The sequence below is a fragment of the Haemorhous mexicanus genome, chromosome 10 (assembly GCF_027477595.1).
Source record: "Haemorhous mexicanus isolate bHaeMex1 chromosome 10, bHaeMex1.pri, whole genome shotgun sequence".
NCBI classification, from domain to species: domain Eukaryota; kingdom Metazoa; phylum Chordata; class Aves; order Passeriformes; family Fringillidae; genus Haemorhous; species Haemorhous mexicanus.
This window is the reverse complement of record NC_082350.1, coordinates 12,504,080-12,518,149: the sequence shown is the minus strand read 5'-3', so window position 1 is coordinate 12,518,149 and position 14,070 is coordinate 12,504,080. Positions and strand designations below refer to the sequence as shown.

The 14,070-nt window shown below is 38.7% G+C and overlaps 1 protein-coding gene across 2 annotated transcripts in view; it reads left to right on the top strand.

The window, feature by feature from the left end:
* The first annotated feature begins 3,982 nt into the window (after window positions 1-3,982).
* The window catches only part of SLC9A9 (solute carrier family 9 member A9), a 174,133-nt gene continuing 164,045 nt past the window's right edge, over window positions 3,983-14,070 (top strand). Inside the window, exons 1-4 of one of the 2 annotated variants that reach the window (XM_059855398.1) lie at window positions 3,983-4,363; window positions 9,684-9,886; window positions 12,742-12,822; window positions 13,428-13,504. In XM_059855398.1, coding sequence (XP_059711381.1) covers window positions 4,189-4,363; window positions 9,684-9,886; window positions 12,742-12,822; window positions 13,428-13,504 — 536 coding nt within the window. In that variant the 5' untranslated portion in view covers window positions 3,983-4,188. The remainder of the gene's footprint in view (window positions 4,364-9,683; window positions 9,887-12,741; window positions 12,823-13,427; window positions 13,505-14,070) is intronic. The other variant, XM_059855399.1, reaches the window with a different exon arrangement.

The following is a 14,070-nucleotide window of genomic DNA, read 5'->3' as shown; positions in this document are numbered from 1 at the left end:
AGAGGCCTGGCAGTTATAAATGATGCTTAGCCCACTGCTGTGGGCTTAGTGGCCTTAAGTGGCCTTAGCCCACAGCATTTCCTGGGCAGTTGTGCATCAGAGCAGGAGCCAGCAAGGCAGATCTTCTTGGCTGGAATGGATTAGAGAAGGATAACCACTTGTGATCCCACTAATCCTGTTCCAGTCTGTCTGGGGATTTCAGGCAAGCAAGCTGTGACAGAACACTTTTTATCTGTGTACTCACAAAGTGATTGATTTCTCAGTTTCAGAGTTGGTTTGGCTTGGTCTTTTAATTATATATACAGGTGCACTTGTTTTCAATGTTTGCTTTTACTCTTGTCTATATTTTTCCTATGCTGGCAGAACTCCCAGTGGTGCTAAAGCGAGTTATCTTTGCTTGGAATTCCCACTAACTATAATTTATTACCATTTTTACATTATGCTCTTTTTCTGACTTTTTATCTTCCAAGGTGAGAACCCCTCTACTGATTTACAAGAATCCTCTTGCTTTCTATTCCATCTAGATAGTTTCTATTACAGCAGACTTCTGCATTTGCCAAGCTAAAGATTACTGTTCTGTGAAATCCATAAAGTTGATAAGGTGGACACAGAAAATTAGACTACAACCTCTTGTTCATTAAAATTACATGCCAGAGGAGATGAAGCAAATACTATTTGTAGTAAGAACACAGTATTATGATAATTACTTGACATACTGATTTCCACAAAATCTTGTTTTCCTCTTTCACCTGTTAAGTAATATTGAAAATATCTTCCCCATGAAAACTTTCTTTATTCACCCAGTAGCCTATTTCAAAGCCAAAATGTACCTTTCTATTTTATGAAATTCCCTTCCTTCTTAATTTATCATCTGTTATCAATATTGGAAATATGATGCAGCTGTTGCAACAGACTGTTTTCCTAATTAACCTGCAAACCAATCAGAACTTGGAGAGAAAATCCCTAAAAGTAGGTTTATCTGAAATAACATGGAAAGACCTGAGCACAAAAAAAAACAAAAAAAAAACCAAAAAACATTAACTGGTCACATTGCCAACAGTTTTTCAAGTGAGACCTTACTGGAAACTCAGATAAAGGTTTTCTGAATCCATACTAGTTTTCTGTGTATTTTCCATGGGTAGCTCTCTTTTCTCAAGAGAGCTGCTCCTAATCTGCTCAGACTCATCATTCTTTACAAAACTGTACATAACAAAAATTTGCTAAAGAAACACTGGAGAGGTGATTTGGCTTAATTGAGCTCAAGAGGTTTCTGGCTCTGTGTACCTCGGATAAAATCACATGGCATACAGAGACCAGTACAGCCCTACCAGTCAGGACAGGGTGTAACAAAACTAACAGGACTGAAACATTTCCTACAGGCTCTTCTATGACCCACAGCTTCCACATTAGCTCTTCTCCAGGTACAACTCTGAACATTTGAGGCATCCCTCTAAAGAGCCTATAGGTACCAAATGACACCAGATTATTAAAAGCAAAAAGCATTCTTAAGGTCCTGCACTACTTCATGCCAATGTATTTGCCCCAACAATGCATGTATCAAATTATCACTTACAAACATCTTGCAACAGTTATTCTGCCTTAATCATCACATCCTGGGCATATTTCAGATAGTGCATAGTAATGATAAATACCATGGTTGAGACTGCAAAGAAGAATAACAGTTTTAAGATGCCAATTCTGGATTCCTCAGAAGCTGCAACTATGATGAGTGGCTGGGTCTGGAAAGCTGGTTTGAAACTGTCCCACACCTTTGAGAGGAAAGCAGCACCCAAAACCCAGTCCTATTACATGGTGAGTGCTGGTTCAAACCAGACCTTCCCAAAATTATAGAAGGAGCTTTGGCAGAATTTAAGCCCCAGGTCCAACACCTGCAAGCCTGATAGAAAACTTGAAATTCTGTTTTCATTTAAGCTCTGATCTGGTACAAATTGCTGTAACGTGTGATTGCTTCACAAACACCTATCACATTATCTTGTGAGATAGGGCAGAATCACAATCCTATTTTGCAAAAGAGAAAAGGCAGCTTTGGAAATTGACACTTAAGTATTTCATATATTTCATACCACACTTGCTCTAGCAGTAAGACTAAGGAACTCCTTTTTATTTAGTGAAAAATATGAGTTTGGGTAAATTAATATAAAAACCTGAGCCTAGTCTCCCAATCTGAAGTGAATAGTCCAATCAATGAGATTTTCAGAATAAAATTATCTTCTTTCACTGTTTTGGGCTGCTTCTCCATTGATTTTATTATAAGAGCCTGCAAATTACTTATTTCTCAGGGTGGAAAAGAACTGGCTTTCATAATAAACAAATCTTGGGGGTTTATTGCAAAAAAATCTGAATGTGATTCTTTTAAATTGATTTTTTTTTTTTTGCTTGCTTGCTTTTGATACTTCCACATTGGAGATGGATGATCAGACCCACAAAATTGAGGTCACTGTCATTTCCAAATTGTGACTATGAAAACCATATCAAGCCTTTATTTTTTTCTCCTCTATGAAAGTTATAAGCCTTGGCTATTGACTAACATTTTATTAGTTGTATATGAAATTGCTACACCCAATTCCCTTACCTTATTTTTTAATTCAAAATACAGTATTGAATAATTCTCAAAAAATACCAGTCAGCATGGTTACCCTTGCTTAAAATTGAGTAGCAGTTCATTAGTTTGGGAGGTGTCATCTGGTTTCTGCCAGCTTTGCATCTCACAGAGGGTCCCTTGAAAATTAGTTGAGAAATACAGTTTTGACTTAACCCTGATCAAGTTTGCAAGTTCTAAGGTAAACGTACAAAAAAAAAAAGAGAGAAAAGGAGGGAAACACAAAGGAGAAAAAATAGTGAAACATGTAGAGAACAAAGTGAAACCACTGACAGAGACTGAAAAAGTATCTGGTAAGCAAAGAAAAAGCATTGATTAAAAAAATTAGGAGGAAAATAATTTTCAACAAAATGAAAGAAAAAAGGGGAAACCTGTAGAGGGGGTGAAATTTGCTTATGCAGAGGACAGAACTGATTGATTATTGAGAACAAAATATTTAGATTGATTGAAGAAACAGTGCCTCCCTGGGAACTCCATTATGAGCTACAGCCCCAGTACTACTGAGAGTATGGCCAGCTGGGTATTCCTGGGTTATTCACCTTTGACACCTACCTGACCTAGAATGGATTTTGTACAGATTAGTAAGCTCCAAATATGTTTAAAAAAATTATGAGAATTTAATATCAAATAATGAGAAAATTATCTTTTATAATGAGCAGTAGAATTGCTGTTTTTTCTGATGAAGATTAGAGCTGGTTTAAAATTCTCTGTATGTAAATGCATTGCAGACTTGACCATAGACAGAAAAGTCCAGGAGTATTTGCTATACATAGAGGTTTTTTACTGTTTTTCTGCCTTAATGGAATAATGAATTTAATAAATCAAAACGTGCAAACAGCAGAGATGATGACAAGTGTATTCCACTGCATTTCATTCCGTTCAGTTGGGGGGTTTAAGTACTTCTAATTCCAGGTAATTGGTTGGACCCTTGCTTTTAGAGAGATCTGTCTCCTGGCAGGATCAATACAAATGCCTAAATCTTGAAATCCTTATTCATTGATTTGTTTTCTTCTTCTGTCTTTGCACCATAGAAGTGGCACCTTTATTCTGTGTCACTTACATTTAAACGTGAGGTAGTGGGAAAGAGGAAAGGTGCTTAAACATCCAAAATGTAGTGAAAGTTTTTATGCCATTTTTTTAACATAATTTTTTCCATCTTAAACTGTGAAGACAAAATAGGACTCCTGGGATTTAGATTGGGCTGCAAACTGCAGGAAGAAAACATGATGAACACACACTGAGTTTCACAACAGAATTTTAGAAATGGAGAGTCTGAGCCTTGGAGGCAATTTGTGCATCCCCAGCCAGAGCAAGCGCAGTCCAGCCACACAATCGTACCATTAAAAACGAGACAGGGCAGCTTTAAGAGAGAAACAGGAAGCTGTAACTAGAATCCAGCTGAATTCTGAGCTGGGGCACTTTACCATGAGGCTGCAAATGAAACAGATGTGCTTGCTGTGAATTTCTGTAGTGTCCGGAGTTTTTGCACTAAAGGCGACAACACTTTTGTTCCTGGGATTTTTTTTTTCTTCTTTTATTTTTCACAAACTTTCTATAAAGGGAAGGAAATGGAGAAGTTGAAGGAATATGTATCAGTGAAAGATGAAGATCACTTTTCTCATCAGGGAGCTGTGGAGCTGCTAATCTTTAACTTTCTACTCATTCTTACAATATTAACAATTTGGTTGTTTAAAAACCATCGATTTCGTTTTCTGCATGAAACTGGAGGAGCTATGCTTTATGGTGAGTATAAATTCAAGTGCCAGCATAACACTGGACTAGTTGGATATTTATGATGAGGCACTTGAGATCAAGTGCTGACAAAGCTCAGAAATGTGCTGAATTAAATGTCATCAGCTCCATAAGTGTGGGGTAAAATAATGATGTGACAGCATCTCTCCTGAAGTAGCCAGAGGCTGCCTTGGTAGGGGAGCAGCTGTGATGAGCTGGTTATCCCCAGCATGTGCATGCTGCTCCTTGTGCTCAGGCAGCAGAGAGCTGGGGAGTTCACTGTTTACAGAAACAGCCTGCTTGGGTTTGTCCAAAATTCAAAGCTGTTAGTCTAAGGAGCCTTGTGGATACAGACTTGTTGTCTGATAAAGTGTAAATGATCTCGAGAGCTTTCTTTTGGCTTTGCTCTGTGCCTTTGAAAAGCACACTGAAGAATGTGCCTCAAGTTTGCTCTCAATGCTGTCATTGTAGGGTAACTCTAGCTTGCCTGCCTAGTTCTAATCTGTGATGAACTTTTGCCATGTTGCATTTCTCTCTCACACAGAACTTTCTCCATTGCTCCCCAAGTACTCTCTGGTTTAATGGCTCACACTTACATGTGCAATGACTTCTCTTGGCACTCTCTTAGTGCTGTTTCACTGAGAAACTACTGCCATGTCTGCTGCCATAAGATACATACAGGAGAGCAAGCTGTCAAAATGGAAGATAGAAATCAACAGCTCAGTCACTACCTGAGTGCCAGCCTGCTCTGACACATTCTGTGCACACCACATCCTCTAGCAGTGCAATACCCAAAACTGCTTTTGTGAAGATGGGTGCCTCTACTGCAGTAGCTTCCTTCTCACAATTGTGCTGTTTGCCATGTACACATGATGGCATTTTCTCAAGATTTAGACAAATGCCAAAACAGAAATGAAATATGGGAGAATACAACAAAACTAAAATTAATAAGTATGGAATTAGAGTTTTATTCATCATTTGCTTCTGTTTTGCTGCCTGCCCAGAACATACTCTGCACATCATGAGGATAACCTGCTCATATTCTTTGGATTGGTTAAGAGATGAGTTCTCCAGCAGGACAGAGCTTTTGAATTATTAAAACATTCCTCCTGATTGTAAATAAACTATCTCTTTAGTCTTGCATTATTTATGGCAGTCTTCAAACAGGAAAAAAGCTTATCTGTAGGATCTAAAAAGCTAATGATGCCCTTCTTATCCTTCAAAGTGTTGGATATGGGTGTAGTTATCTTTAACACCATGGAATGGAAATATTGAAAAGAAAGTGAAATTTCACAGGTCATAAGAGAGGCTGTCAGATCAGCTGGCAGCAACATTGGGAGAAAATTTTCATGACACCAAGCACTGACAGTGGGACAAGTCCTGACCTCACTTAATTTCACCTTCCCTTTCCAAACAATTCTAATTTCTACCTTTTCTGCACAAAAAGAGGTCCCAGTCCTCATAGTTTGCTTTGCTCCAGCCCATTGAACTATTTATTAGCTATGTGAATAGCAATACAACAAACTGATAAACTGGCTTCAGGTGATAGGACATGGGCACTCATTGCAGAGTGTGTCCCACGGGATGACAGGTGGGCCCACATCCCTCAACTGTGCCCTCAGGGGAGCAGCAGTGGAGAGGACAGGGAAGGCAAAGTGTGAGGAACACCAGGGGAAAAAAACAAACATAGAAAGACAAAACCAGGAAGTTTTACAGTTACTGCAAAATGCTGAACAGCCACAAGCGGAACACAGCCTGATAGAAAGTGCTATTTAAAGTAGAGAACAAATGAAAGGGGGGGGGGGGGGGTTGCCTTTTTTTTTTTTTTTTAAATAGGCTTGGTAGCAGAATTCAGTTCTAGGCTGGATAGTTCCAGCAAGAAAAAAAACCCAACCATACTATCTATTTAGAAACTTAAATAACCAAGGTGTATTAATAATTTTTTTACCAAAGCAATGGATCAACAATAACTATAGCTATATTTAATTAAAATCTTTCTACAAAGTAAAAAAAAAAAATTTCTTTGAATAATGCAGAATTCATTCACAAGAATGAATTCAACAGTATTTCACAAAGTGTGTGTATGTATGTGTGCGTATATATACATATATAGCAAGGCATTTAGCTTGAAAGTATTTAAAGACTCAAATTGTCTTGTTTGTTTTGAGACCAAACTGAAAAATCACTCACAAACAACAACAAGAATTCAGACTTACCTGTTCATTCATTCATTCTTGGTTTTCCTAAGTCTCAGAGAGCAAGTTTCTCTTCACATCCCCCATGTAAGATGTAAGTAAGTCAGAGCCCTTCACGTTAGTGCAGCAATAACCCAGAGCTGTGCAGTGCCAGAGTGCAGGTACCCAAACTGCTCGTTCTCCCCAGGGCTCAGGTGTCAGGCTCACACACAGGTACCAGCACAGCTCTGAGTAAGAGGCTAAAACACTCTGGCAAGGAGGCAGCCAGAATTGAACTTCAACAACAGAAAGCCCAAACCAGCAGCAAGCCAAGCTGTGCCTTTTATATAGGAGGTTAATTGCCAAATTTAAATGGAAATTGTTCTCAGCTTGAGTAATTGTCACCCCTAGGGAGTGGGTGGTACCCCCTAGGTGAAGGCTGGGCTGGTTGCAGTGGACCAGCCTTCAATGCTGTGCTCCATGGTGTTAGCTGATGAGACTGGAAGGAAAACAAAAAGGCTGAAGGACAGAAGAGCCATTGTGGTGCTCAAATGAAATGGTTTTGGGTTGCTGTGGTTAGAGGTGTTTCACCAGGTTTGGAGGGGATAGGTGTGCAGAGGGAAAGCTGACTCACAGAAACACTCTGCAGCCCCTTCTGAGCATCCCATTCAGTTTGGAAGTGAGGCACAATCAGTCCTGGATCCAGCTTTGGTGGAGGTGTCTAATGATGAACACTCTCATTCTTATACCTTCTAAATCCAGTAAGCCTCTTGGGTGAAATAATTCCATTTGCCTTCTGATGGTGTGTTCTGAATATCCCTGTAACTCACAGGCAGAAGTGGATGGAACAGGTGCCAGAAAGGGAAATCTCTGAACCTCCATAAAACAGAGTATTTCATTGTCTTCCTGATTACAACATTCACAATGAAGAAAGGTTGTTGGGACTCAGAAGAGACATGGGAAAATCACAATTAAGGCAGAAAATGAAATTTTGTAGTTGTGATGTGAAGAGAGGAACATCATTCTTGAGACAAAGAAATTTGAAAGAAAACCTTAAATATTTGGAAAAACCAAGTAATGACTAAAACTGCCTCCCTGAGTGTTTTTAAAACAGAAAGCATCTAACAGCTGACTAGATTAAGTCCTGGGGAAAGAATAGTCCTGTTTAGCTCAGGAGTTTGACACAGTGACTAAAAAATCCCTCCAATGGTCAGATCTGTACTTAATTATTTTATCCTGCTTCCACTGAAGAACCTGGAGAACCTGCATTGCCTTCAGTTGAAACATGACTGAGCTGTAGTTAGAGTGAGATTTTGCTGCAAGATCCCACTTCAAAGGACAGCTGAGACTTTTATAAAGAAATCTGTAACATTAGCGACAGCCTTTTCTGTTTCAATGCTGCATTGAAATAAATGTGCTTAAAACACTTTTTGAATGGTCTTTTTCTGCCAGTGTCCTTGCACAGGCCTTGGTGAATGTCTACAAAACATTTCTGTTACCTGAGCAGGTTAAGTAATACCTGGTAATGGAAGTAGTAGTTTAAAACATTGAGTCATAAGGACAAAAATGGTAAAGGAAAACCTACACGTTTTCTGCTCCAGAGAATGAAAAATATCAAGTCTATCAAATTAAGCTGAATTTTTAACATATTTGAAATTGAATTTAAAAATTAATTATGTGATTCTTCTGGAGGAAATCTAATAAAAATAAGCTGAAAACCCTGACAGTTTGAACTAATGAATGGTTTCCTGGTTTCTGACTCATGATTTTGGACATCTGGGCTGAGCACTGTGGAAGTCATATTTCATAGTGGCACAAGCAGAGCTTGCTTCCCTCTACATACACATATTTTCCCCTAACATTTTCAGGAATTCTGTTTTTTACTGCAGCTAGATTTATTATCTGATTTATTGCATGAATGCTGTGTAACTTAAGAGAGAGGTCTTGGGATTTTCTACAGCTTATTGAAATCCTCTATCACTTACAGAAAGCAACCACACTAAACAACAGATTCTAAACAAACACAAATGCCTGCACACACTAAAACAGACAGCACAGCTGTTACTCAGCATCCCTCCAAGAAGCTACAAACCTGATTTACAGCTATGGCAGGAATCTGCAGTTCCAAGAGTCTCTGTTAGGAGGAGATGTGACAATAACAAGGATTCTCAAGGTCCTTGTGATCACTTGTGTCCCCTTCTGATGATGGGATCAAACTGTAACTGTAACATCATATTTTGCAGATGTTTCTCTGATATTTCATTTAATTTCTTTCTTGTCTTTTAATAGTAAGTATATCTTTCTAGATGTTTAGGCGTCTTCCATCAGTATTTCATCTGAGCATTCTTCACATTTTATGATTGCATTAATAATTAGTAACTGTAAAGCTGTCCATTCTACACATGGGACTGAAAGCATATATGATATAAAAGTATGGAAATTAAATTTGAAACCAAATCGAAGTCTCTGAGGGTGGAAATAATCTCAGTAATGTTATCTAGCTAAATATTACCTCTCCTAAAGTAAACATGCAGCCTCCCAGTAGAGCCAACAGAAAGAGCCACACTGTCCAGAGGATGGCTGCAGAAATATATTTTCCTTTCTGTTAAATGTAAAGGGAAACAAAATATCTGTAAGAGCCCTAAATTGTAGATAGTCTTATTATTCCTTCCCTTCTTCCTGACTTTATTTTCTTTGTTTATGCAGATTCAAAAATGCAATCTTCTACAAAAAGCAGGATGTGCCTGAGGATGTGTCAGAGTTTTGTCCCCACAAATGAAGTGTGTAAAATACCCAAGAGCACAGCTGATGTTTATATGCTCAGTTCAGCACATGAGTTGTGCAGACATCTCCCTGCTCTAAATAACTATTGAAAATGCAGTGGATGAGAAACTCAGTTAATTATTATGCCAGCAACTGGATCACAAAAATAGGAGTATGACTGTGTGTATGTCAAACCAACATCTGCACTCTAATGAAATGACCATTTTGGAAGAATATTTTGTGGTCATCCATGAGGTGTTGAGAGGTTCTATAAATGTAAAACACTGAGAAGGTATCCTAGTTTTGGCAGAGCTAGTTTTTTTCTAAATGTGTGGCATCAAATACCTAAAAGTACTTGAATATCTTTCATTTTTCTTTTTTTCTTTACTCTCCAGGCCTTGTAATGGGATTAATCATACGATATGTGACAAAATCACCAGATGCTGAAAGTGGCACTGTTTATGAATGTGAAAAACTGAAATCTGGGCCATCCACTCTGCTCATTAATATAACTAACCAGGTCTATGAATATCAATACAAAAGAGAGATCAGCCATCACAACGTCAATGGTCACCAGGGCAATACAATGCTTCAAAAGGTAAAAGCTATCTTATTTTATCTTATTTTTGCTCTAAACTCTGAAAGATATTTATTTTATTTTCATGCTTGGGAGAGGGAAAAAAGCTTCAAGTTAAAATGAGACAGAGAGAGAGAGTCTGTTCTGAATTTAGGGTGGGGAAGAAGAACAGTGAAGGAAAGGAAGTGTGGTAGAGCCCTGACCATCATTTAGCTCCAAGCTGACTGTGCACTCACAGAATGGTTGCCTGAGCTGTTTCAAATGACAGTCCCAGCTCCTGTAGACACTGAGTTCATTGCAGACACAGCTGTTAACTTGGATTCATTGCCACTAAACCTTTGCAAACCCCACTGATGTCTTTATTTTTCCTCTGTCTTCAAAGTGACTTGCTCTGGCAGGATAAAGTAAGAGGAGGTTACCTCCTGTGGATAGCACAGGAAACTGCAGACTCTAAACATTTTTCAAAATACAAACTTGTAAATTTGTACTCAATGGACACTTAAATTCATCACAGCATTCTCATACATTCTTCCACTCCTGCAGTGGTCCTCAGCAGGGAGACAGCACTGGGGCAATTCAGGCTGGATGCAAAAAGGGAAGTGTAGGAGAAAATTTGCAGTCTTTCACAATGCCATGGCCTTTTCTTTTTACCTGTATATAAAAAAATATTTTACTTTTTAGTATAGTCTTTCCCTGGCCACATAATATTTGCTTCTTATAACGTTCACATTTTTTTAAATGGCAGCCATTTGAAGAACACTGGAGTGCAGAAGCACTTTTTAAAACCTGGATTTTGTGCTCAAAAACATTGTATATTCACAGGAAGCTCCTAAGCTCCTACCAGTGGCTTTTTACAATAGTGCAATGTATTGTTTTGCTTTTTTCCAAGTATTATTGTTTGTCCAGCACAGTAATGCATGATCCTGTGTATTATACAGTTATCACTGGGAAAACTTTTAAGTTATGCTTAGCATGCACCCTGCAGAGCTCAGCAGAATTAGCATTTAACCATCTGCTCAAATTTCTTGCTGATGCAGCACCATTGTGTGCCTGTCTGCTGTTACTGCCAGACTTGCCCTTCTCAGAAAGAACCAGACTGTCAAGGACCATTAGAGTTGTGGTGGGTGGAGACAGGAAAAATACTGTGGCAGTCAGACTAATCAAGTTTTGCTGAATCTCCATTCTTTTTCCTGCTAGTTGGTTGCAGTTGCAGCTTTGTCTTAGCCAAAGTGTGTGTTTCACTTCCAGGGCACGTGTACTAATCCATTACATTTGATCCTCTTCATCAGACCTGGCTCTGGAGCTCACTCAGGAGAGGAGGAGCAATGACTTGATCAGAAATTCCTCTTGCCCTTACAGGGAACTGCCCAATCTTGTTTCTATAGTCTCACTTTGCTGGAAGGCTCTTGCAGGTCTCAACTGCGAATTGTAGTTCCTCTAAATTATTGCAGAGACCTCAGCCTGCCTGGATTTTCACTTGTTTTTCCTTTGAAATTACCTGGCAGATGCCCTCTTGAAAAGAAAATAAATAAAAAGGAAAGGGGGATGAATTCAGCTGTATTTAGGAGACAATAACAATGCCTGGCAGCCTTCCTGACTGGCAAAAGCACTAATGTAGAAAACAGAAAGCATGATCACACCATGCTCTGGGTTTTGTACAACTGTAATTCCCTTTTGACTGCACTAAAAGTGTTTACTTAGTGCCTTTTATCAGAGAGAATAGATTGTGCCATGACTTACAAACATGTATTCTTCAGAACATGATTTTGAATAATAAAACATGCAGTCAGGATTTCTGATGCCCACAGAAAAGATATTTTAACATATCTGCTGAATTAATTCCAAAATTACCATTTAAGAGTGCTAGTTCATAAATGAAGAAAATCCTTTTTTCATCAGGTTTGCAATGATGGTGCCAGCACAGCTAATGTTGCTGGCAGGTTATTTAGCTAGATTTTTTAGCTTTATAATTCAAAGTGAGCAGGATGGAAAAAAGTCTCAACTCTCACTTCCTGTTATTGAATCAAGCTGTCTGTTAGTAAGAAGGCAGAAGTCATTTTGTAGGCAGGTCTTACTCTTTTGAAGGAAAATAATTTATAATACCATAGCCTTAAAATATCACTTCATCTGAACAAGGGAGCTGCAAGCCTTTGCACTAATTACCTCCTGTCTCTTAAAAGTACTGGTATAATATAGCCCACTGACAGAACACTAAGCAGTACACAGGCTTATTTCAGTTGTTTTTTTTTTTTTTTCTCCAGCAATGCTGTAATTTTAAAGAGAATTCTGTTCTATTGTATTGCATTGCAATGGCTGAGCAATGTCCTTGGTCTTTCTCTTTGCCAGAAGTTGAAGGCCAATATGATCAGTGCACTTCCTCATTCTAGCATTACTTTACAACTTTTAATGGCTATTTTATAAATCATTTCCTTCAAAGGAAATGTTACATTGGTTTTGGTGATATAGATCTTTTATCACCCTTCTGTACCTGGGGAATTGAGGCACCACACTGCTGATGTGTCTTTCCTGAAAGTGAGCAGGAGATCATGTCTGAACCAGGAGTTATGTCATGGGACTGTCAAGTTGGATGTCTGGTAGGGCAGCTGCTGTCACAAGTAAAGCTGCTTTTATGTGTTCCCTGTAATGTTGCACATGACTGATTTCCTTTTTGAAAGAATACTTTTCAAGTAGTATTCTGCATCTGTAAGCTGTAAGGAACTACACATTTATACTTGCTAAAAACCAACTCAGAATAATCCCACAAACAGTGGAGGTGAGCCTGAGATCAGTCCTGATAAGAAGATACAATTATAAAACTATCATATCAAATTAAATGCTACTTTATTTGTCCTTACCCTCTCTTTTGTCCTTCCTAGCAGATGACCTTTGATCCTTCCATCTTCTTCAACATTTTGCTGCCACCCATAATATTTCATGCTGGATATAGTTTGAAGAAGGTATGTGTCTTTTCTTTTTGAGACAGAAGGGTCTGAGTGTGGCTGCTGCTCTGTAGACCCAACAGGCCAGTGACAGAGGACAGTCAGCTAACAATTTCATTGCCAATTTAATCCACTGCCTGGCAGGAATGGATTAAAATGAATGATTCCTGGCCCTCATTCTGCTCTCTTTCTGTCCCTGTGCAAAGATCTGGCTGTGCAGTTTACAGCACTCAGATCTCCCTGTTTTGAGAAGAGACCACTTTGAGTGCTGTGAACTGCAGGCAGGAACAGCCTGTGTTTCATATCCTGCCTGATCAGGACTTTGTTCAAGAGATGGGGTCATGATACCATTGGCCATCAGGTACTTCCAATCTGCCATGATCCTGAAACATTTGGCCAGATACATAAAAAAGAGGGAATTTTCATGGTGTTCCACCAGGGGGAAAAAATTAAACGCCTCTAAGTTGTAATTTCCACATAACTAAGGTAGCCAATATTGCTCCATTTTCTACATGAGAAATGTGTTGTAACAAATGGCTCTTCTAGATGTGTTTCTACTTGGTCTGAATGCTTTTTTTATTTACTATATAACAAAGGACTTCCCTTCAAACTTTCCTCCCCAGAGACATTTTTTCCGTAACTTAGGATCAATTTTAACCTACGCCTTTTTGGGAACTGCCATCTCCTGCATTGTCATAGGGTAAGTGAGCCTTCTGCTGTTATCACATGCTTGGTATTTCTTTCAATTAAAAACTAAACTGTAAAAAGAATTGCAGAGCCTGCATGGTCCATATACTTAGCAACTGGTGTAGCAGATAAATTAATTCCTTCTCAAGGAGTGCTGAGATGGAAAAGGTATAAAGCCCTTACTGGCATTATTATGTGATGGAAGTTTCTCCTTTAATGTCATTTTAATAATAGTAAAATACGTGAATGACCTATGATTTTGAGTTCAATGATTTTAAAACCATTCTTTTATGGGTATGCCATCATATCTATCTTGATATCCTAGATTTCTAATCATCAAGCTTAGTAAGCATAAAGCACCAGAGGCATTGTGGTATTAAATGTGCTGTAAGCCATGGTTGCTCCAAGTGCCAGGAAAATTTAGACTCTGCAATCAAAGTATGATCATCTTCTGTGCTGTAATACAGAGGAGTGTAAACTCTCAATGTGGCTATCTCCCCTTGATGTAAAGAAAAACCACTGAACATCTTTGGGCTCAGGAAAAAGGATGCCTTCCGTTTCAGACCCAGAGGCATTGTG